At 46.2% G+C, this 23,829-nt stretch overlaps 1 protein-coding gene across 1 annotated transcript in view; it reads left to right on the top strand.

The window, feature by feature from the left end:
- T265_10451 (hypothetical protein) overlaps positions 1–14,637 on the top strand; it is a gene marked incomplete at both ends in the record, with an annotated part of 33,257 nt that extends 18,620 nt beyond the window's left edge. The window contains 4 exons of the mRNA XM_009176826.1: positions 4,801–5,205; positions 8,235–8,550; positions 10,570–10,944; positions 14,325–14,637. Coding sequence (XP_009175090.1) covers positions 4,801–5,205; positions 8,235–8,550; positions 10,570–10,944; positions 14,325–14,637 — 1,409 coding nt within the window. The remainder of the gene's footprint in view (positions 1–4,800; positions 5,206–8,234; positions 8,551–10,569; positions 10,945–14,324) is intronic.
- Positions 14,638–23,829: the final 9,192 nt, after the last annotated feature.

Genomic DNA, 23,829 nt, shown 5'->3' with positions numbered 1-23,829 from the left:
ACGTGTAGCACAAGGATGTGTGGCTACCGAATGCATCTGAAATCGTGTGAGGATGAATCGGAACAATATGCATGCCTGTTAGTGCAAACAGGTCGAAAAGTCGGCCGAGTCCATCTTGTTTGGGTCGTTTCTGAGACACTGAATGAGAGGAATGGTTAGGTCTTTTCATTTGAAAACCAGCTTCATTTTAGGAACGCAACCAATATTGACTGACCACAACCTGGTCGTTGTCCACTGAGCCCGAGATGGCTCAGTGATTGAAGCGCGAATTGACTGATAGGAAGGTCCATGTTCGAACCCGAGCTCTACGTTTTAACTGCTCTTGTATAGGCTTGGGAAACCTGGCCGTATGTTAGCCCCCCAGCTTCGTTCGGGTGGTTAGGCGCCGGAATGGTGTTAGAGCTGAGCGATTATTATTTTATTTTCTAAATCGCAAAACTCTGCATATACATTGTGATGGGATTGGATCTGCTCATGACTGCACATGCAAATATGGGTACATCTACCGAGCCTTGTTGTCGAATCGAACCGTCTGAATATGCACAGGTAGAATAACAGTTTTGGGCATTTCCTTCCTCCATAATTTGGACACCTATTCAATGCGAACTTAATCACCTATGGTTTTCGGGTGATTCTGTGGTATATTTAGTTACCTCACGAACGAACATTGCGCAGTCATTGTATCAGAGGCTCCTTAAGGAATCTCAACAACCGCTGTTCCGCTGAGGCTAGGAGAAAGGAAGAAATTCCGCATCTGCCCTATAAGACAGTCAAAGGCTCAGGATGTTGTACTTCACTCGAACCAGGCAACTAGGGAGTATCATTCGCCCTTTTAGCCCTTCCCTCACTGATCCTTCCCTACGCCTCCCTCATCTAATTCTTTATGATTCATTAAGTTGTCAATCACCCAGCTGTTTCGGCATATCTAAGCTTCTGTCCAATGAAATAAATCGAAATGGCCCGTTACTAAATTCGTCAAGTTTGTTCCACATTGCTGCTTTCAACGTACGTTGGCTGTATCAATTTGGGTAACAGGCAGACATTTTCTCTCTTCAAATCAATGTATTTTATGTCACTGAAACACACATTCGGTCACACGCTTCAAACCATTCGGGACGGACCCCCTTTTCTAACAATTTACTCTTCCCGCGCCCTGGTTATCGTGATGCAATAGCTCCTAGAATCTACGGTGTGGGAATTGGACTTAGCCTCGGGACTGAATGCGCCCCACTTGACGAAATTCCGGTTAACAACCGTTTGCACTGTTAGGTTGACTCGTTCAATGAAGACCAATACACCTGGACGTGCTAAACGGCGTTTATTTGTTGTGTCAGCGTATGCCCCAGTAGACGGTAGCTCCAAGACTGAAAAAGACAGCTTCCATGGAGATTTATCACGATTACTCCGGTCGGTGATAAGCACAAATCTCGTGATCCTGACAGGTGATAGGGATGTACGGGTTGGCCGACCAACTGAGGGAGCCCACCTGAGTCGTGGATTAGGGGTTGTCGCTCGCCGGCCGGATAATCGGAGCTACTTCTTCAACTATGTTCTGGAGTTTTTTCTTCAGCATAAACTTTCAGCACAAGCACTCACGTCATATCGCCTGGAGTCCACCAACTTCAAACCAATAAGTCAAACTATGTAATCAGTTACCGATGGAGAGCTTCGATACAGTATTGTCGTTCATTTTGGATGGCACTACTTGACTCTAATCGCGGCGTGTTTTCAGCACTCGTATCTATTCTCTTCCCCTCGTGAAAACGGCAGTTGGTGCTAAGCCATTAAATGCGTCACGTGCAAAGCCTGTCTATATCTTAGTAGTATTGCGTTGAGTTGCCTGATAAGAAGTGGGACTTGATGGGAGAGTGATGATAATGTTGATTTGTATGACGATTGGAGAAGGGTGAAAGCAGCCATGGTCACAGCTTTTGAAGCCGCCTGCCCGAGCACGCTCGCACACACCAATGAACACCATCTCATCACGTTCAGCAGCTCTAACTGAGGCTAGGAAAACTGCACCAGAAACAGAGGGCTATGGTGGCGCACGCAGATCTCTAAAACAGTCACTTCGTGTTCGACCTAATCCAGTCGACCGTTCGAAAAGGATGGGTGTTAGTAAAACAATCTCCGAAAAGTATGGGACTCGTTTCGTTCACAGCAACGTCATTTTGAACAATGGATCGAACAATCTGGCGAACAATTCAGCTGGGCCCCATCAACTCAGCTTCCATAAGGAACTTCAGAACCTGAGTGGAATGTCGACTGCAGTTCGTCGTCCAGTATTTAATTTCATTGGTTCACTGCGACGTGGCATCTGATCCAGACATTTTGTATTCTGTACCCTCAAAAGGGGTTAGCGAATCCCTCGTGGCTAACCTGACAACTTTACTCCGAAATAGCTAGAACGGGGACAATATCGACAGAATGGAACAGCTCGACGTTGATTCCTACATTTAAAATATATGTAAGAACATCGTTCAAAAACCACCGGGGCATCATTAAAGTGGCCATAGCTCTCTAGGTGCTCTCTGATATCATCCTACTGACGTTGATCAGATTCGCGAGAATCAAGCTTGGTTTCGCACTAGCCGGGCTCGCATCCATCCTTCACTTTGCGAAAAATACTGAAACTCCGCTACTCTTTATGTAACCATGTTCCTCAATCTCAGATTTGCCTTTTGTTCCATCGGTCGTCAAAAGTGTGACAGTGTCTGATGATGAAGAATGTCCCTTCTCAATTCTTGCCTCTTATAAAGGTGGTGTATGCCTCCCACCGTGGACGTATAAGTGTTCACGATAATTTCTCTCCTGGGTGTCAGGCAGAGGCGTTCTCTGTCGCCCTTTGTCATTAACTTGGTAATCGATGTGGTCCTTGAATCTTCTTCACCTGCCCCAAGCAAGTCGAGTATCGACATACTCCGGGAGCTTCCGCTCAGAGACATTGAGTACGCCGACGACAGTGCTCATTTGGATCTGTCTATTTAGAAATGCGAGATGGCTCAGTGGTTAGAGCGCGAATTTACTCACCGAATGGTTCGTGTTCGAACCCGACCTTTGCCTCTCGACTTCCTCTGTCTACGCTTGGACAACCTGGCAGTATCCCAGCACTCGTGCTTCCTTTGGGTGACGTGGTAGCTAGACACCGAAAGAGTGCTACAGCTGAACTACGAACTATGTTAAGTTACCAAAATAATTCTGCCGTACCGGTCGCTTCCTCTTCCCACCTGCCAATGCAAGACTAGGTTGAACTGATCAATGTGGTAGACAGCCTCACAAGTCGCAGCCCACTGGCGAAAGACAAAGTCACCTATCGAACTGAACATCCAGGATAATGTGTGCCAATCTCCGACATTTGTGACGCCCAGGTGACATCAGCTTGAATGCCTAGTGTACAGTGTACAATTCTGTCGTCCGATCTTCCTTACTTTATGGATCGGAGACACGGTCGCTGTGCGTGAGGGACATCCTAAGACTCTCTGTGTTCGATTATATGTGCCCCCAATGTATTCCATAGGTCTGGTGAGATCAGTTCAGTTACGCTGAGATACGTCAGATGGTTTTCAGGGAAGTTCCTCTGCTTCGAGAGATCGGATGCTCACACTCCACAGATTATGTTGGTTATGCAAAAGAACCATTCGCCTCTTAGAATTCTTTTCTCACAGCCATGTGTCGAATGGAGACGAATCAGGGACAGTTAATCCATGATCCAGCAACAAAACTCAAATGTCCTTGTTGGTCAATTCAGTTGTATTGCTAGTTGTTGCCTCTCCGGATGGGGACCCCGGGAATAGACAAACGATGCCGACAAATATAGCTATATCACTCAGCTCATGGTGATCCTGGTTCAAAGCTACCGCCTTTACCGCGTTGCTCCACCACACTATCGTATCAGACAAACAACCACTTATTGTCAATGAACTGATTGGGTAATCGCCTTCGACGAGTTGCCCTAATTCTGTTATTCTTCGGCACACAGCCTGTAGCTAAAAACGGAATTGTATTATCGTGTGGCACTTCACCTTGTCCAGGCCTGCAGCTGCTTTTATTATCTATGTGACATGCTGCTCTTTAACCGGAAACAATTTTACTGCTTCACGTCAGCTTTCTCAGTCCTAACCGCGGTATTGATTGCAAGCATTCTGACGTTCGGAAAGTTACGTTCGCCGAAATGATGTTTTCTCATTTTTCTTGAGCGGTCCAGTCTGTTGTTATGTCAGAAAACCCACAAATATTTTCAGGAGCATCTTTCATTATACGATAGCGGATGAGCTGAGATAGTTCAGTGGTTAGGACGCGTATTTGCTGATCAGGAGGGCCCTGGTTCGAATCTATCCCCACCATCTTAGCTGTTTCTGTCTAGGATTGGACAACTGGCAGTATTTCAGCCCTCGTTCTTCCTTCGGGTGGCATGGCAGCTACTCACAGGAAGAGTGTTACAGGTGAACGATTTTTTCTTTTTTTTATTCCTTATGTCTCAGCACCAGACGTGTTGCAAGGTCTCCAACACCTCTCACGCGTCAGCCAAACTTTCATAGACCCAACATTTTCGATGCCCCCTTTCCAGCAGATCTCCACCTTCCGCATTTTATGTTGCACCTGCTGTTTGAACATGTTCTTCTTAATCTGGTTGCTGTTCTCATCCTGATGAAGGCAATTGAAGAACAGAACTTTTTAAACAGGTTTATTTCACGTTTACATTTACTGGTGTGTATCGGCACCCTGATTCTGGCAAACCTACTTTCGTATCAGTTGGTTACTAACATCATTATGTCAAAAATTCTCGTTTTCTTATCTTAGACTTGAACCTAACCATCCGGAGGGACGAACCGCTCCTGATTACCGGTCCGAGCGGAGTTGGAAAGACTGCATTGCTACGCGTGTTGGCTGACTTGTGGCCTGCACTGGCTGCTGACCAAGGGCGACCGGAGCGCAGCCTTTTCTACCGTTCTCCCAGGTTCACCTATGCCTATGTTCCACAGCAGGCGTTTGTTCCATCTAATGGCTCCTGTCCCTCCGAGCTCTTCAACCTTCTAGATCCTGCGGACACAGATCAAGCGACATGGGACCCTCATGTTCGGGCATTACATCTCGCCTACCTACTGTTAACACTGTCGGACACACCATCCCGATCAAATGCACAGGTTTCTGTGCAAAGCGAGCAAGATGACGAATCATCAATGCGAAAATCTTTCCCCACAATAAGTAAGTATTATGAACTCCAGATCGTTATGTATTTTCCAGCAATCATAAGAATTCTTTCATTGGGTCACATTGTCTTCTGTCGGCGTCTCCCTGAGAATGCAATGCCCAGATGGTTTGTATATCCTGTGTTGAACTCAGCTACAATGCAACTGCTCCAACCGAAGTGCATAATGTGCTCGTTTTCGAAGTAGTTTGCTGACAATCGGTAGATTTATTGCTGGACAACGTTTCGCTTTTGACACAAAAGCTTCGTCAAGCCAAGTGACCAGGTTCCGAGGTTGGTCGAGATTTATTGCCCAGGAATAAATCTACCGATTGTCACCAAACTTTTTTTCGAAAACGATGACTACCGAATCGGTTCCAAGTATTTTTTCACGCCATCGCATCATTTCCTGTTTATTTTAAGGGGCTTCCGTCTGCGCACATCACATGTCCAAATGATCAGTTTATTCCGACCGACTCAAGTTGCCGCTTCTGCATCATGAACTTTAATGAATTGATGATGTTTGCCTTCTGTCGGTGACAACACAGTCTCGGTATCCTGCGAATCGCATGCTTGAGAATTTTGTTGAGTACATATGATTCCATTTCAAATGGGTCAGTCACATTCGTAGGTTGTTTACCGCCTCCTGGAGCAGGGTATTATCCGTCTGCCAATAGACTTATGGAAAATGTGTTTGAGTCCTTATCTTCTTACCCAATTTTGTTCCAGGTCACTTCAGTTTAAACAGTCCTGCCCCTGTTCTACTACATTTAGTCTAGTTCAGTAAATCTTCTGTCCAAGGACACGTGACTAGAATCTTCGATTATTTTCGCTGAATTTCCCGTACATAGTTTTATAGATTGCCAGATTTGTTACACGATACTTACCTGTAGCTGAGTAGTATTTTACCGGAAGTTTCTACGTTGTTTTATCCAACGTTAGTAGACTCCTTTGGTCTTAGTGACATTCAGTTTGCCTGTTCTTATACCACTGGCGCATTCAAGCGTCATCCTTCTCACCCGAGCCAAAGCCGGTTGGTTGCGAATTCGATCTGTGCCGAAGAGTGTCATTCTTTTTCAAAGTAATGAGTGATCTCATTCGAAACATTGAACGTTCTAATAATCGTTCAGCTGTAGCTTCCATGCCTCTCGAAGGAAGCACGAGGGCTGGGATACTGCCAGGTTGCTCAAGCGTAGACAATTGAAGTCCAGAGGCAGAGGTCGAATTCGAACCACGGACCTTCCGGTCTGTAAATTCGCGCTCTAACCACTGATCTAGTGGGCGCTGAACACTGGGCATCCGCGAGCTCTTGCTTTTTCATTGTATACTTCCGCAGGGATAACAGACAGAAGATGCTGATGTTGACTTCGAGACGTTCACTCGTTCACTCCGAATGGTGTGCGGTGTTCTGACAAAATACTTTGGACCGTTCAAACACGTCAGATTTGACTCATATCCGATCGCATGCAACATTGTAGTTCAGTTTGCTTGGGCTTTTGGTCGCCACAGTCTCAGAATATAAGTTTCTTGGACATTTTATAAGGCGCTGCATTAGGAACGCCTTATTTTGGTTGGTGAAATTTGTCATAATCGCAGAGACGATGTGGACATCGTCCACATCCATATCTTCACCACTTCCCTGAGCTGTTTACAAAAACGGAACACGGTATATAATCACGAAGGCCTGTTCCCACATTTCAGCCAAAAGCGGATTCGCTTATTCCCATCTAATGCGTCTGGAGGTGTTCCGGTTTGCAATTCTAATGCATACTGTTCGTGAGGCACTAAAAGCAATGAAGAAACCCGACCTCGACTGGGAGAACAGCACTGAATTATTGACTCACTACTGTATGCTTTGTACAGGCCAAGCTTGTTTTCGGATGGCGCTATCTCCTCCGCTATCCTCGGATCTGTCGCTCTATAAAAACCGTTTGTGATGAACGCCTAACTTTGACGATCATTTACTGCTGTCCGTGTGTCTCGAATCCAACACAATGCAGTTGTCCGGTTGAGCTGCAGCAGTGCTGCAGCGGTCCCCTCGGTCGTTAACGTATAAGAGATGGTGCTTCATTTCAGCATTCAGAACCGTATTTAAGAGTGACTGAACTCCAGTTTCTGAAGTGCCTGCAAATAAAGTATGGATGCAGCGGTTAGTTCCTCGTTTGTGGAATTCTGCAGATGTTCCCCCCTAATCAGCTGCGCAAATGTTGCTGTCATTAGATTGGATTCCAAATCAAAATCCTACGGGTTGATGCCACATAAAACTACCGATCTCAATTACCCCAGCAGTACCTGTCTCACTGAAGCAATGACAGACGCTTGTCTGTCAATTCATCCTTCGACTGAATCCTTCAAGGTCGTAGTCATCAGACCCGAGCGAATTTATCGTACAAACAATAGAAGTCTGTTATCTCAGTTTCTACATTGTGATCAGTGAATATTTCCCAATGTACCCCACAGTATGGGTACTGGTGGACCCCTTTAGAATACTGTGTCCTTGATACAGAGAAACGCACGATCGTAGAAGCATAAGGCGAAGGGAGTTGGTGTATGTGGAGAACGTTGTCAGTGGGGCCAAGTGGGAGGACAAACCACATAGAGGATAAAGAATGGGCCGTCATCGGTGGCATCTCTGGATCGGTTTTTCTACCGTGTGCAGCAATTTAGGTGAGCCGACTGATGATGTGCGGCAGTCAATGCGGTGTGGTTCGTCCTTATACTCAGAATGGCCAGCTATCCTCCGGACATCCGGGTAGATGGATTCATCTAGAAAAGCTTTGTTCATTGGGGTGTATGAAGGACAATTGTATTTCGCGGGGCTTTTTCAGAACCTTTGAACTTTCCATTCCAGACACTTGACCTGAAGAGGCCTGTTCGTCAGGCGGGCATAAAGGACGCTCATAGTATTTTATAAATATCTCTTCGCAATATAATACACTAGTATTTTTGCAACAGATTCGGTAGTGCAGTTGAACTGATTACAAAAGCTTCTCCTTCATTTGTCCTAATGTCAACCTTCTTTTTCTCTTTGTTGCCGTTTCCGTAGAAGTGAATGCCGCCTACTCAGGAAGCATGGATTTCCCTTTGGAAGGAATAGATGGGATGGAACAGTACCCCGTTTCTTCGTTTTGTGGCTATCCCATCGACGCTTTTGACCGAGCCCTGAAACTTCTCGTGGAATTTCGTTTGGCTGATGTACAAGATGCCGAGTACATACATGAAAAGTTGCGCTCTTACCGAATAAGGTCATCCGTTATCACTTCGACCAATTGGTGCTCGGCATTTTGGAAGCGTGTAGGCAATTTGTTCCGGTTGGGCTGCCAGCTGGTTTCGCACCGATCGACTTTTGAACCGGCTGAAAGGTGAGATCAACGGTGTTTTTAGTCCCATTAGCTTAGTGCTTCCTAGTTGTTGTTTTCAATTGTTACGCAAATAACTAGCCTTCAGCAACACATGTATACTTTATAATATGATGGAATCTAGCATACACCGAAATTTCTCGCTCTGCAGCGGAAAGTCAGTTGTCACCGGACTACACTGGTGGTTGAATAGGCTTCTGCCACGTAGTCACTCTAACGGCCTGTTGTGGATCTTCTTGTAAGATGTGCCTCTAACACCATTTCGGTGCCTAGCTATCATGCTGCCCGAAGGAAACACGAGGGCTGAAACACTGCCAAGTGACCCAAGCCTAGACCGGAGTAGTCGAAATGCCGAGGTTGAGTTCGGAACGCTAAGCTTCCTGTCAGTGAATTCGCGCTCTAATCCCCTGATTTGCGCTGGTGTACAGGTTCCTCTTGCGGCGATTTCCGGCAGACTAGGCCAAGGACTTCCACTCTGATACACTTTCTACTGTGTAAATCCACCCTAACTCTGCTCTCCAGACAATAGAAAATCTCCCATACGATACGTGAAACTTTCTGTCTAAACACTCTTTATCTATCCCTTAATTGAATGCGACTGACCCTTTTTTGTCCTCGGATTTCTATTCACACTTTACTGTCGAAACTACCTTCAACACCGGAGTTCTTTTTAATTCCACGTGTGATCGACTTCGTTTTTGATGACTGCAGTCGCTCTCATTAGGATAAATGAACTCCCTTAAAGTAGTCGGAGATGAGTACTTTGCCCATTCTGACTGACCAAAGCTCCAAATCTGAGGTGTGGATGCGCGGCTTCATGGATGGACAACGGATTGGTTTCCGGTTAGCCATACAACCAACTTTTGTCGTACTGACATTCTTTCGATGGAGCTGTCGTGGAGCAGACACGAGTTCAGTGGCGTTTTTCTTGCTTTTCTTTTCTTCTTTCTTCCCGAATAAGTTTTACAACAAACTATTAACAGTAATCATCAGCCCCTTGCATTTTTCTTCAAACTATCACCCACCGAATCACGTTACAGCACATTTGGTAGAGAACTGTTATGTTAGCCATTATCGATCCACCATTTCCGTCACTTGCTGGAAGGACGAAAATTTTGCATCTACACAAGTCATAAACCGTTAATGTCAGCCCAGCCTGCCAAGCCTGATATATATTCACCCCGCGAAATACGTCATCTTGATTATATTTCTCAATTCACCAACGACATTAGCCCTATATCAGGACATCTGAACATCGTCGCTGACACCTTATCTCGTCCGGAAGTCGACTCGCTCCACTCGATACCCACGATTGACCTCCAGCGTATGGAGCAACTACAAAAAACGAGCCCGTCATAATGCCATCACCGGACAAATCTTCACTACAGATTAGACCTGTACCACTACAAACAGCACCAGGTAACATAGACTGTGATTCCTCTAAATCCGTTCCAAGACCCCTGGTTCCATGCGCGATGCGCCGCCTCGTTTTCGATGCGCTACATAATGTAGCACACCCTGGAGTACGTGCAACGAACAGACTCATCTCTCAACGCTTCGCTGGCTGAATATGAACACAGACATGCGTTCATGAGCAAAAACTCGTCTCACATGTCAACGTTCAAAAGTCGTCCGGCATACTTAGGTTTGAATTAACTCTGGTCAAGACGAGCGTCGGCAACCTACCGTCGTTCCGCATATATATATATGACTGATGATGTGCGGCAGTCAATGCGGTGTGGTTCGTCCTTATACTCAGAATGGCCAGCTATCCTCCGGACATCCGGGTAGATGGATTCATCTAGAAAAGCTTTGTTCATTGGGGTGTATGAAGGACAATTGTATTTCGCGGGGCTTTTTCAGAACCTTTGAACTTTCCATTCCAGACACTTGACCTGAAGAGGCCTGTTCGTCAGGCGGGCATAAAGGACGCTCATAGTATTTTATAAATATCTCTTCGCAATATAATACACTAGTATTTTTGCAACAGATTCGGTAGTGCAGTTGAACTGATTACAAAAGCTTCTCCTTCATTTGTCCTAATGTCAACCTTCTTTTTCTCTTTGTTGCCGTTTCCGTAGAAGTGAATGCCGCCTACTCAGGAAGCATGGATTTCCCTTTGGAAGGAATAGATGGGATGGAACAGTACCCCGTTTCTTCGTTTTGTGGCTATCCCATCGACGCTTTTGACCGAGCCCTGAAACTTCTCGTGGAATTTCGTTTGGCTGATGTACAAGATGCCGAGTACATACATGAAAAGTTGCGCTCTTACCGAATAAGGTCATCCGTTATCACTTCGACCAATTGGTGCTCGGCATTTTGGAAGCGTGTAGGCAATTTGTTCCGGTTGGGCTGCCAGCTGGTTTCGCACCGATCGACTTTTGAACCGGCTGAAAGGTGAGATCAACGGTGTTTTTAGTCCCATTAGCTTAGTGCTTCCTAGTTGTTGTTTTCAATTGTTACGCAAATAACTAGCCTTCAGCAACACATGTATACTTTATAATATGATGGAATCTAGCATACACCGAAATTTCTCGCTCTGCAGCGGAAAGTCAGTTGTCACCGGACTACACTGGTGGTTGAATAGGCTTCTGCCACGTAGTCACTCTAACGGCCTGTTGTGGATCTTCTTGTAAGATGTGCCTCTAACACCATTTCGGTGCCTAGCTATCATGCTGCCCGAAGGAAACACGAGGGCTGAAACACTGCCAAGTGACCCAAGCCTAGACCGGAGTAGTCGAAATGCCGAGGTTGAGTTCGGAACGCTAAGCTTCCTGTCAGTGAATTCGCGCTCTAATCCCCTGATTTGCGCTGGTGTACAGGTTCCTCTTGCGGCGATTTCCGGCAGACTAGGTCAAGGACTTCCACTCTGATACACTTTCTACTGTGTAAATCCACCCTAACTCTGCTCTCCAGACAATAGAAAATCTCCCATACGATACGTGATACTTTCTGTCTAAACACTCTTTATCTATCCCTTAATTGAATGCGACTGACCCTTTTTTGTCCTCGGATTTCTATTCACACTTTACTGTCGAAACTACCTTCAACACCGGAGTTCTTTTTAATTCCACGTGTGATCGACTTCGTTTTTGATGACTGCAGTCGCTCTCATTAGGATAAATGAACTCCCTTAAAGTAGTCGGAGATGAGTACTTTGCCCATTCTGACTGACCAAAGCTCCAAATCTGAGGTGTGGATGCGCGGCTTCATGGATGGACAACGGATTGGTTTCCGGTTAGCCATACAACCAACTTTTGTCGTACTGACATTCTTTCGATGGAGCTGTCGTGGAGCAGACACGAGTTCAGTGGCGTTTTTCTTGCTTTTCTTTTCTTCTTTCTTCCCGAATAAGTTTTACAACAAACTATTAACAGTAATCATCAGCCCCTTGCATTTTTCTTCAAACTATCACCCGCCGAGTCACGTTACAGCACATTTGGTAGAGAACTGTTAGCCATTTACCTATCGATCCACCATTTCCGTCACTTGCTGGAAGGACGAAAATTTTGCATCTACACAAGTCATAAACCGTTAATGTCAGCCTTACTAGCCAAGCCTGATATATATTCACCCCGCGAAATACGTCATCTTGATTATATTTCTCAATTCACCAACGACATTAGCCATATATCAGTACATCTGAACATCGTCGCTGACACCTTATCTCGTCCGGAAGTCGACTCGCTCCACTCGATACCCACGATTGACCTCCAGCGTATGGAGCAACTACAAAAAACGAGCCCGTCATAATGCCATCACCGGACAAATCTTCACTACAGATTAGACCTGTACCACTACAAACAGCACCAGGTAACATAGACTGTGATTCCTCTAAATCCGTTCCAAGACCCCTGGTTCCATGCGCGATGCGCCGCCTCGTTTTCGATGCGCTACATAATGTAGCACACCCTGGAGTACGTGCAACGAACAGACTCATCTCTCAACGCTTCGCTGGCTGAATATGAACACAGACATGCGTTCATGAGCAAAAACTCGTCTCACATGTCAACGTTCAAAAGTCGTCCGGCATACTTAGGTTTGAATTAACTCTGGTCAAGACGAGCGTCGGCAACCTACCGTCGTTCCGCATATATATATATATATATAGGTTCATGCTGTAAGGATGCGCTTGTATTGTTTATCTTATGATAAGGTTCCAATAATCTCGGTTAGTCGTAGGGCGAATGTTCTTAAAATAGTGAGTGTGCATGCGTTAAAAATTATGTGAGTGGTTGAAGGTAAATATTGATGAGGTAGCAACCAAACTCTTTGAAAGTAGTTGAAGATGAACGTTGACGGGATGGTAACCTCCATAGGAAAGACTTTTCTCACAGGACTACTGTTCAGTTAGATGCTTCTCTCTATACCGGAGTATTATCGCACTTGTTCCCCAACTCTCAATCTTTCCTGAGGCTTATTATTCTATGCCCTGCGTGTCGTTTCATCGAGTTAATGGGGTTTCGACAGAGTTATTATTTGGATCCACAGTAACAGACCTTCCGTTTTTTTATGACGAAATGGAAGAGTTTCCAATGTCTAGCCATAATAATGTCTGCTGGCTGTGGATGAATTAGCGTGTTACTACCGCCTTGAGCATAGTTGATGAATAGCATTCAGTGCTTATGTGATCCACTGGTATCTCAACTCCCTTTCACTCGTACCCGCTCTTCGCCACTGATGCAGCCTTTTCAACAAATCGCACTTTTGAACTCGTTGGAATAAAGAACTTCTATCTTAGCAGGTGGTCTGAACGTCCCACAAAACTGGGTAAGCGTACTAACAGGTATGAAAGTGCTTAACATGAAAACGCCATCAGACGACCGTGAATGTCCTTCCCTCTCTGTTACGATAGCATTTCCTGTATGTCGCAACAAAAGCATCACTCATCTCTCTACGGAGTATGTTCTTAGCTGACGTCAGCGGTGCAGCAGCATAAAAGTGACGCGCCCGAAATCCCAGTGATAAGCCCTCTGTCATATCCTAGCCGGATTTTGAATTTCACGTTTGTCCGTTACCTCACTTGAGGCCGCTTGAGCCTACCGATCGGAAGGTCTGCACTTCGAACTCAATCGTGTCTTCTATATTGTTATGGTGTATGTTTCGTGGACCTGGTTGTGTTTCATATCATTGCGCTTCATTAGCTACGCACCTTGGGGTTGCCACAGCTGAAGAATTTATTTTTATACACGGTTTGGTAAGGTTCGCAAGAGAGGCTGGGTCAGTTCCACTGATGGCGTCCTACTATGAGGTGATGCTCATTTTCGCTCACTTCTATGATGTTTGCAACTGTAATTTTTTCATCGTCCACTGAAACCATACAGTAATGCGTAAACAACAGATGATAACCAACGATATCAAATCGGGTGGCCCAGGGAGTAGCGTTTGGGTAGGGGAACACAAGTAACTTGTGTTGTAGAGGCAAACTCAACACTTCCTACGTGATACCCATGGCAAATTCATCCGCATCTTGCTGTTACGGACTTGTTAGCCTATGTCTCAAGTGCATACCATTTCAACTTGTCATCCGGTCCTTGAAACGCAGATGGACCGTGAGCTTCGAATTAATGTACTCTGAAAGGTTGAGAGATTAGTATACTCGGAAGAAGATCTGCTGCTTTGGACTCAAGGGGAGTGACCTATCTTCCGAGTCCCTCTTGAATACTTTATGTGCAAAGTTGTCCGACTAGTTCTCCACATTTATGTTCTAAGATACCGTTGAATGCTCACTACGTTCATCTAAAGCCCTCTCATCAAGCGCTTTTCCATTCACTCAGGTCGACTGGTTATTCTCCCGGTGAAGTGCAGCGACTGTTACTCTGCTCCGTATGTTTTCAGCGCCCAGATGTAGTGTTTCTGGACGAGGCAACCAATCAGCTAAGTGCAGCGGACCAAGCACAAGTGTATGAGAGTCTCCGCTCACGGAAGATCACCCCAGTCACCGTTGCCCATCAGTTGAATCTGCGACAGTATCACTCTGTGGAATTGCAACTATTTCCATCTCCGAATATCCCAGACATTGAAGATAAATCCGACGGTGTCTTGGGTGACTCGGTACATCCATCGTGGAAGATTACACGTTACCGGTGACTTCCTTTATGTCTTTCTTATTATTTCCGCCGCTGAGTTGACCTTTCCTATTGTTTCTCCTTGCTAACTTCCGCTTCTAGTTTTATACGCACCTGACTTATGTCATTTTCATTATTGTCACTTTTTAACTAGGCCAGATAATACGAGCTTCCTGATGTCTATTTGAATATAACTATTCTCGCCCTCTTCTGCTGATTCATACTTGGTAGTCTTAGACATAAACCACAGTATCAAGTAGTGTCGGCCGTGCATTGTGTGTATTTGATGAAGCGCAGAGAATGTCAGGAAAGCTTACTAAGGTTATCTAGTTTCCCGGCGTGTGGTTCCCGACCGCAAAGTGCAAAGTCGTGCTGCGGGATGTACGGTCTTCAGACATGCCTCTGAGCGTGCAAGAAATGACTGGAAGCTGTGGAACGCTCCACGTATCCCGGAAGTTGCATTAGCTCTGACGGAATGTGACGGATGAAGGTCAGAATTGCGTTTGCAAATCGTGACCGTGTCTCAAAGGACGCCTCTCTAGTACCATAGTGCAGAGTTTGCTGCCGTATGGCTACGAGATTTGGCTGTTTCTGGCGAAGGATATGGGACATACTTATCTATTTTTAATACTTGTGTTTCATAACTGTAGTTGGAGTCGGCTGGGACCGTCGGATTCGCGATTAGGAGATTGGTTTGGGGGAACTCAACTCAACAAATACATCCAGAATTGCAGGCTAAGTTGACTGGGCCATGTGTTACGCATGCCGAGTTACCGGTTGCGGAGACGCGCGCTGTCTTCGCCTAACTCGCTGTGACGGTAATCTAGAGGTGGAAAGAACTGGACATGGTTAGAGGGAATGAAAAGTTATGACAGATGTGGATGCTTTGGTGGTTGGTTAGGTTTTCGTTTATCTGTTCGCTAATTTTGGCATTCTGGTAGGGAATGCTTGGTCGCTTATCGAGGTGACATAATTTGTGCGCGGTTTAGTGGTTACTCAAATTTGCGTCGTCAGCATATACTATTGTGATTCACTGCTGAGCCGATCCGAATCGTGAATTGTATTTGCATTCAATTCGTTCGTTCAGTAGCTTTTGTTCGAGGCCTTCTTCTGATTGGTGGGTCCCAATTTTCATGCGTCGTGGTATCCTTCCCGTTGTTTCGATTGGCTCTTACGACCGTCTCCGTTTTTAGCGGCCCATCTCTGATTGGTCCGCTCTGTGTTTTGGTGTGATTTTTTTGTTTTCTGGGTTTAGTTCACGGAAGCGTGGTGCTTGGATAAAACCGCCGTCTACAAACCTTTAAGCCAACTCAAGCTACCAACCACTGGAAGCAGATGAACTTCACTTTCACAGGCCCCTTAAACCGCAGGAGACACGTAATAAAGAGACAGGCAGATCCAACACGAAACGAACAACCATGGTTACTCGAATGCATTTTCAACCATGAACTCAGATAATAAATAAATAGCATGCCTCGGGGGTTGGTGCTTAGTGCGTGGCCAATCAGTTTATGATTCTTCTGACGGCCACTTGATTTTTACCCGTCAGACCGCGAAGTAAGTTAAAAATTTGCGCGCCCATCCAACCCGGTGGGCTCCAAGGTGGAGGAGTTCGTTGGTGGGCGATGAATTAGCTCAATCTTGTTCCATATCTAATGAAATGACTTTGAGCTACGCGTAATTGGATGGCGCGGCCACTTCGTTAAAAGCTATCTGGATGATTTAAAACCATTTTTAGCCCTGTAGCTGCTTCAAGATATGGTTTCAAAATGATTGGTCATTTCGACCCCAAAGCTTCACTTTTGGTGAATTTTGTCACCTTCGAAATGCACGTCACATTCCACAAGATTTTCTAACGTCTGTTTAAAATTGTCTCTGTATCGGATAATATGCTAAAGGTGAGGATAATATCGGCGTAAAAGCTCACTCCAAGCGAATAATAATATTGATGTCATCCGCGCTCTTGTCCATTTAATTTTCGAGATATGTCCATCGTTTTTCACGTGCCTACTGAGTCTTCACATTCCCTTCGTTGTGCTTCATAGTTCCTGTGATATGATCTACCTATCTAAAGTCATCTGTCTCTCTTTGGGCTTTTGTGAGTCGTCCTTTGAAAGCTTCATTTCCGTCGTTGCGTCGAAACACTGGTAAGTTGGCAAATCTTGGCATCATTTAGGCCCTTGAATGAGAATGTCACTGATGTGATGGCTTTCAAAAAGCAGGCAGAATTCTAAGCGGCACAGTATTGTGGGTTCCTGCTTTGCAGAATCCTCCGGATACCGTTTGACTGGAAGTTTTTTGTCCTCGGCCAGTGCATATTCTGGTGGTTTCGTGCTGACTTTGCACCAAGTTTCGAGTGTTGAGTTGAAGTGAGCGGAATATCTTGATCTCCGTGCATCTCCTGCACGCAGTTGGATGTAGCTTCTCTGTTTGTGAGTCGCCAACACATATGGAAGGATTCAATTTCAGTTCAAACGTAACTAAGACCTTTGGAATCAAACTGATCCAAAACGCGCTTCATTCCGATCTAAATACATACATTCATTGTCCACACGTGGCAAAAATCTAAAGTGTGTAGGTCATCTTAGGTTTTTACCATAACTAAGTCCGCTTGTATCGGATCAAGAGAAGAGTATTTCGCTACCTATCAGTTTGTTTCTAGCCGACTCCGTTGAACGGGAATCGAGCATTTTGCTTGCAGCACTGTTTGATTTCATTTAAGTAGGAAGTAGCGGCAAAATTTGCTGCCCACCTTTAGTTAAGTTTTCACTAAACATGCTGCAGTACTCTACGTATGCAATACTGGCGGATAGTCCACGTAATCAGCAAGGGAAGTAAGTTGTTAAACAGTTGTTCGATAACCTGTTTTCAAAGTTTTTCATTATTCCCGCATCAAAGTGTGCAGTTATTCGTCATCCTGTGGTAAGAGCCGGGCAGTGCAATTCAGCTTAAAACCGCGTGAGTAACGATTGCGCGTTCACGAATCCTATAGGCCCGTTTCGGTTGGCCGCAAACGTTTCGGGCTTTGACGGAATACTTCGTTATGAATGCTGTCCAACGGATTTTTTCGAGCATCAGCCAGGGATTTCTCATCCTATAGATGGCACATTTTTATCGGGTTATCGTGTGAGAATGGCACAAACTGCTATGAAACCGCCCTAGACTTGTAATTCAATGGTTGCCCAACAAGGTTCAAATCCCGAACGCGCTCCAACCAACAAATGTTAGTATTTTGATATGGCGTGGGAGTATATCTATGAGCGGCCTAGTTGGAACAAAATGCGATTCCCTGCGAACATTGCTAACCAACGGCACCAGATAATACCGCGCTGCATTCGTGCATGCTTTGTAGTTTGTTCTTTTTCTTGAAGCCACAAGCACCTTCCAGCATAGTGCTGGTCGGTACCAGCAATGAACCACCAGTGAATGTTCTGACCTGATGCAATCAGGCAGCTTCCGTCAAGGTCAACGTAGGCAACGTAAGTTCTGTTTCGGTCTTTTTTAAGATGTTGATGACAAAAGCTTTGCCCATGTCACTTGCAAGATCCACTAAAAACGTCATGTTTTTGCTCATTTCAGTGTCAATCTCCCTCTTTTTGCTTGTCGCGTTGTACCCAGGGTTTCACGGATTGATACACAGGATCGAGGCCTTTAAGCAAATTTTCCTGGTCGGTTTTGTTCCTGTCGTTCACCTGAAAAGCGCAAGTGAAAAAAGGTTGAAGCATTGCTCAGCGCGGGGCAGTGTGCTTTCCAGCGCATAAATAAATGTCTAATGATGCTTTGAACTGTGTCCTAGAAGGAGCGTTTACAACGGTCGGAGTAAGGTCATTCCACGCAGCTACTACCGGAAATCAGAAAAAAACTTTGCCTAACAAATTTGTGCACTCTGTGCTTGAAACTTTTCTTACCATGTCCCTGTCGTGTGTTTACCTGGTCAGTGGCCAAGCTTCGTTCAAACAGGGCAAAAGTAAGAATTAGGTCCCCACGGAGGCGACGACACTCCAGGGGAAAGAGATCAAGCGAGATGCGTTTCGCAGTCCACGCATTTGAGACCTGTAACCATCTTCGTAGCGGCTCGCTGGAAACACAATGAGGGTGACGTCTTTCGTGCGTCCTGAGTAGACACCTTGTATTCAACGAGCGGTCTGATGCATGCCCATAGAGTATTTGGAAGTCCGTGTGAGCAATACGGGGAAGGTGCGTCAGCTCATCCGTAAAATAGAGAATGCCTTTTGGGCCGATTTCTCATGGTGCAGTGAGAAGGACAAGTTTGAGGAAACCCAGATGCCCAAGTCCTTTTTGGCATCTATCCTCGTGATGTTTTCTGGTCCTTTCTCAACGTACATAACAAAGGCATTCGCTGAGTCTCCTACAAATGGCATATGGACGCACTTTTCGTCATTCAGAGGGAGGTGCCAGTCCAACGATCACTGCTTTGCAGCGTCTGCATCCATTTGGAGGGCACTAGCAATGGAACTCCAGGATTTCAAGTCGTCCGCAAAAAGTAGACATAAACTTGCTAGAACATATGGAAGGTCGTTGACGTGGATCAGAAACAGCAGTGGTCCCAGAATGGAGCCTTCAGAAATTCTAATGGAGACCGGCGCTGGAGAAGAGTAGGTAGTGTCTACCTTCACTCGGAATGACCTGTCTAATGAGGATAACTTTATCCAGTGTGGGATTTCCCCTTGAATCCCGTGAGACTCGAGTTTGTGGAGCAGCGGGACGTGTGGGACCCCATCAAGCCCCTTTAAAAGCCGCAAAATACGGTATCCGATACGAGTCCTCCGTCCTTGGCTTGGGTTAAGCTGTCATGAACACGAGAATATTCATCACGCAAGAACGGTTTAGGAGAAATCCGTATTGAGCCGGAGGTATCAAGTTGTTAGAAGTAAGGTGCTCTGTGATAGCTCACTTCAGAATGCGTTCCATCATCTTGCACGGCACGCTAGTGAGGCTTATAGGCCTGTAGTTGCCGGGCGATAGCCGGTCACCAGTCTTGTAGATTGGCATGATAATCGCTTCCTTCCAAGCAGAGGGAAAGTGGCCTTCGTCAAGCGACTGACGAAACCCCAGGCATACGTGATTTGCCATTGTAGACGTCGTTTGCTTCAGGATCCTTGGATGGACCTCATCGGGCCCAACGCTCACAATGGGTTGATTTTGTGTAATAGTTGACGAATGTCTTCCACCATGGAGACCAAGTCGGCCAAAGACTGTTCGTATTTGCGCCTTGACAAGAGTGGATGCGGCGAGGCTGCCGGGGCCGAATATAGACCTGCACAGTGTTCTCTGTAAACCTCAGATACCACTGTTGGGTCACTCGTCGGTTCTCCACTTTTGTCCCTCAAGGAGAACGCGGATGGCTTGTTTCTGCGGCGATGTCTCAAGTATTTGAGCAGTACATTTTTCTTTTTCCGAGCGAGGTCCAGGGTGGTGGCTCGTTTTCGAATGGCGAATTTCTGATTTACAGCGGTTCCGCATTTTACGAAATGCTAGCTCACCTGTATCCCCTGTAGTCATCTTTTTGAAAAAATGTTGGGACCTCTTTTCCAGAAGTCGCCGAATCCTTTTTTGCAACTTGCGGCCCATCCGACTGCGTGCTGGTTTTTTGGAACAAACATGGCGTCAGCCTCGTGAATGTTCTGGTCAATGGTCCTATATAATTCTTCTACTAAGGCTGGTCCCAGTTTCACTTATTCAAGAAGGATGCGCATTCCTGAGAAGCCTGCACGGCAGAAGTCTCGAAACCACGATTGAGGTTCGGGATTTCTGGCCCATTAGCAGATGAACTCAGATGAACACACTGCGCTGGCTATTGATCAGTTTGGCGTTACTTATTGCCTGATCAACGAAATTTCTTTCGTTGGTGATGGCCAAATCCAGAGGTGACGGTGGTCGGCCTGCGCGGTACCTGGTGGGTGCAACGGCGTGTTGAGTTCAAGCGCTCTGTTGAATGACTTCAATCAGCGCCGCTGCAATTAGTCCGCTTAGTCCGACGCATTGGAGCTCCATGCGGGAGGACACTGGAGCATTGAAGTCACCTACCAGCAGGAGCTGAGTGAAATGGTAGTTGGAGGAGAGTTTCTCAAGTGTTTGTACGAGGAATTGGTCTTCTTCAGGGGGACCCGAGTGGCAACGGTAGACCACACCGAGGAGGAGAGAATTGCATCCATGCAGCGGGATTTTGACCCGCAGCGCATCGCAAAAAGGCGCAGGATTTATATCAGAGAGGACAACTGGGATAGGCGGGCCGCATGTATGCACAGTGCACAGTCAGCTTGAAAAGCAGAGTAGCCATCTGTCAAGATCCCCGCGTCGGAGACATCTGGTTTGCAGCAGATCTCTGTGGTTGCGATTACGGCAATTTTGCTGTTTAGACTAGCAATGTTTGTTGAAAAGCCTGAAGCAGATTACTGACAATGGTTGCAACGCTGCCACCGAATGTGAGGAGCCGAGAGTTGTATGACCAAGCAGGTTTGCAGACTTAACAGTCGTGCGTCGAATTTGAGTCTAGGGATGCAAATGGGGTCTATGAGGCATACCCGCCTGCTTTTCGCCTTTGTGGTTTCGGGGGATGCTTTTTATTTGCAGGGATTTTTAGCCCCGGGTGAGCCCGGTTTGCTCAGGTGCTTTGCCTTTGGGGTGTGAAGCTTTTTCTCCGCGGACGAAGGTTTCGACCGTTGTTGCTTGCATCTCTTTCAATAGCAACTTTTGAACGGCCTCGCACATCAGACTCAGTCCAGTCCAGAAGTTGTGACTTGGATATGGAGTTCACTTTCGCACCTTTATCGTCTGTTACGAAAAGAAGCGCTGATAGCTCCACGTATTTTGGGCGCTGCTTCCATATGAACGTTAACTCCTCCAGAGCATCGCTGTTTTGGCAGCCGGGGGTCTATAATGGTTGAGTAGAAGCTGCGTCGCCGTGTTTTCGGGAGCACTAGGGGATGTGACTACAGTCAGCCTGGCCATAAGTTTGAGGTCGGTTTAACTTGTAGCTGCCCAGTCACCCACATACTTGCCTGTTCAGCTCACAGTCGCTCACTGGATCACGAGACCCATCTTTTTCATACTTGCAAACCACGTCACATTAAGGTGACTCATCAAACGTCGATTGTCTACATCGTCTAGTGAGCGTTCCAACTACTCACGTGCTGACGCGCCCACGTACGCGCAAACGAACCTCCATATAGGGAAGCGGAGTACAGTCAACACACACAGACTCGCGCGCGCAGGGAGCAGGAAGTCAACCTCTCCACCGGTCTACGGACAACTACGGAACACATGTAGCAGTCGCTCGCACGAGAAAAACACGTTCCTGCTGTCCGGACTTTCAACAAGGGACCCTCACATACGATAAGTTCCAAGTTGACTTGCTCCCATTTCGCATTACACTTATTTTTATACATGTTGCAACCCGCCACTCTCAACCATGCTAAAAACGTTTTTCAGTGCATACACCTGAATTGTGTCGTGGCTATCCTCAACTATGCACTAATAAACTGGCCCCAAGAAAAATGCTGACCTTGCTCGCAGACAGCGGGCACGGGAATGATTGCGCACGTTATTCTTTGAGCGAAAAAATTTCTTTAACAACTTTCGTCGGGGTGGCCACGTTCTTTACGTTTGCCTCTTCTAGTGCTTAGGAAGGAAGCTTCAGTTTCGCGTCGAGTATGCCGACCAAAGGGGAACAGTCACACCGGTCTTTCTGATTCAGGATTGGGGATCAGGTTTCGTTTTTGTTGGCTCTCTTTTCAGCTGCGGAAGGCGTTGCAACCCTAATGTATTGGGAGCTGGCGCAGGCAAACGGATCAGGAGAGTCAACTAATTGGCGTACGTCATCGTCCTGTAAACCCGTACATTTAAAGTGCAGGTGTGGCATTCCGTACCGCGTCTTACGTTCGAAGGAAAACCATTTTGCCAACATCCGTTGTAGTCCACCGATGGCTACAGAGGGCAGCCTGCATTCATCAGTGCCATGATTGAGGCTGGGTGCGAAATAGAAACCGAGCGCAAAACGACAGAGGTTATCACCTAAATGTTGTGTTAGAGTGGAAAAATTCAACAAAAGACTCGTTTGCACTCTGTGGATAGACTGAACAGTGAAAGTTATTGTTTCACAGATTTGCACATTCGCATGAAGCACTATGAGCTCGATGTGGATGCACAGAATATCGTCCTCTGAGTTACTCGAGCCCGCAGACTTTGTGGAAGTTTGTGAGGGTACGATAATGAATTGGTAGCGCCAAAGCACTCCACGGGAAGCATCAAACTAGTCGGCACCATCATGGATTGGTTTGAAATTTGCCGTTTCCCCTCGAGCGATGTCGCACGAACGAAAAGTGTAACACAGCTATTTAAGTTTCCGGAACGGGAAATAAACGAAAAAAGGGTCCAAAGTTATTCGAAGTGGGCTCTTAATGCAACGCGAACAACCGCCGAAGGAAGGTTAATCCACACACCAGCTACCTGAAATGAGAAAAAGTTTGCCCTGTAATGGTGTGCAATCTGAGATTTAAAATAATCCAACCATGTCCCCGTCGTGTGTTATTCAGGTCAACTGTGAAAAACCTGTTGACCAAACCTTGTTCAAACAGTGCAGAAAGAAGTATTAGGTCTATTCGGTGCCCAGGCTATCCCACAGGAAACAGGCCAGGTGCCGTGAGGTGCGTTTCTGTTACGGTTCGGTTACGCAGCGAGCAAAGAATATGATATGCCGATTGTGGCAATGCTCTATCCCCAACTATGTTGCTTCATCCAGACTCCTAGCACGGCGGATAGTAACAAGACGAAAAACCTCGGACACAAAAATTAATGATCCAACAACACGCGATCAGCAGGCGATCCTGGGGGAAAATGACACTGCATATATATATTCATAATTTGACCTTGAAGATGCCGGAAGTTCGCTAGCACACATAAAAATACAGAGTTTTTGGGGAGGATATTGATATCCCCAACACCTCCCCTTGCGAAAAGTCAGTAACATACTCGACGGGGGTCGACCTGGATAAGCTCCAGCTGGCGGCGGCGTCCGTCTGTCCACCGACTGGGAAGAAGTGTTGGATCAAATACTGAGCTGCCGGTCACACCCTCCTCTTTCGAAGCTGTCTGAGTTTTCAGCTCAAAGGTATCGAACAATATGTCTAACGGTACGGTACCCGAACACACTTGAGTTTCCGGCGTGCTGTTAAAGCGGAGTTGGTTTTGATGT

This window comes from Opisthorchis viverrini (assembly GCF_000715545.1).
Source record: "Opisthorchis viverrini unplaced genomic scaffold opera_v5_364, whole genome shotgun sequence".
NCBI lineage: Eukaryota > Metazoa > Platyhelminthes > Trematoda > Opisthorchiida > Opisthorchiidae > Opisthorchis > Opisthorchis viverrini.
The sequence above is the reverse complement of the archived record's forward strand: the minus strand, read 5'-3'. Positions and strand labels throughout refer to the sequence as shown.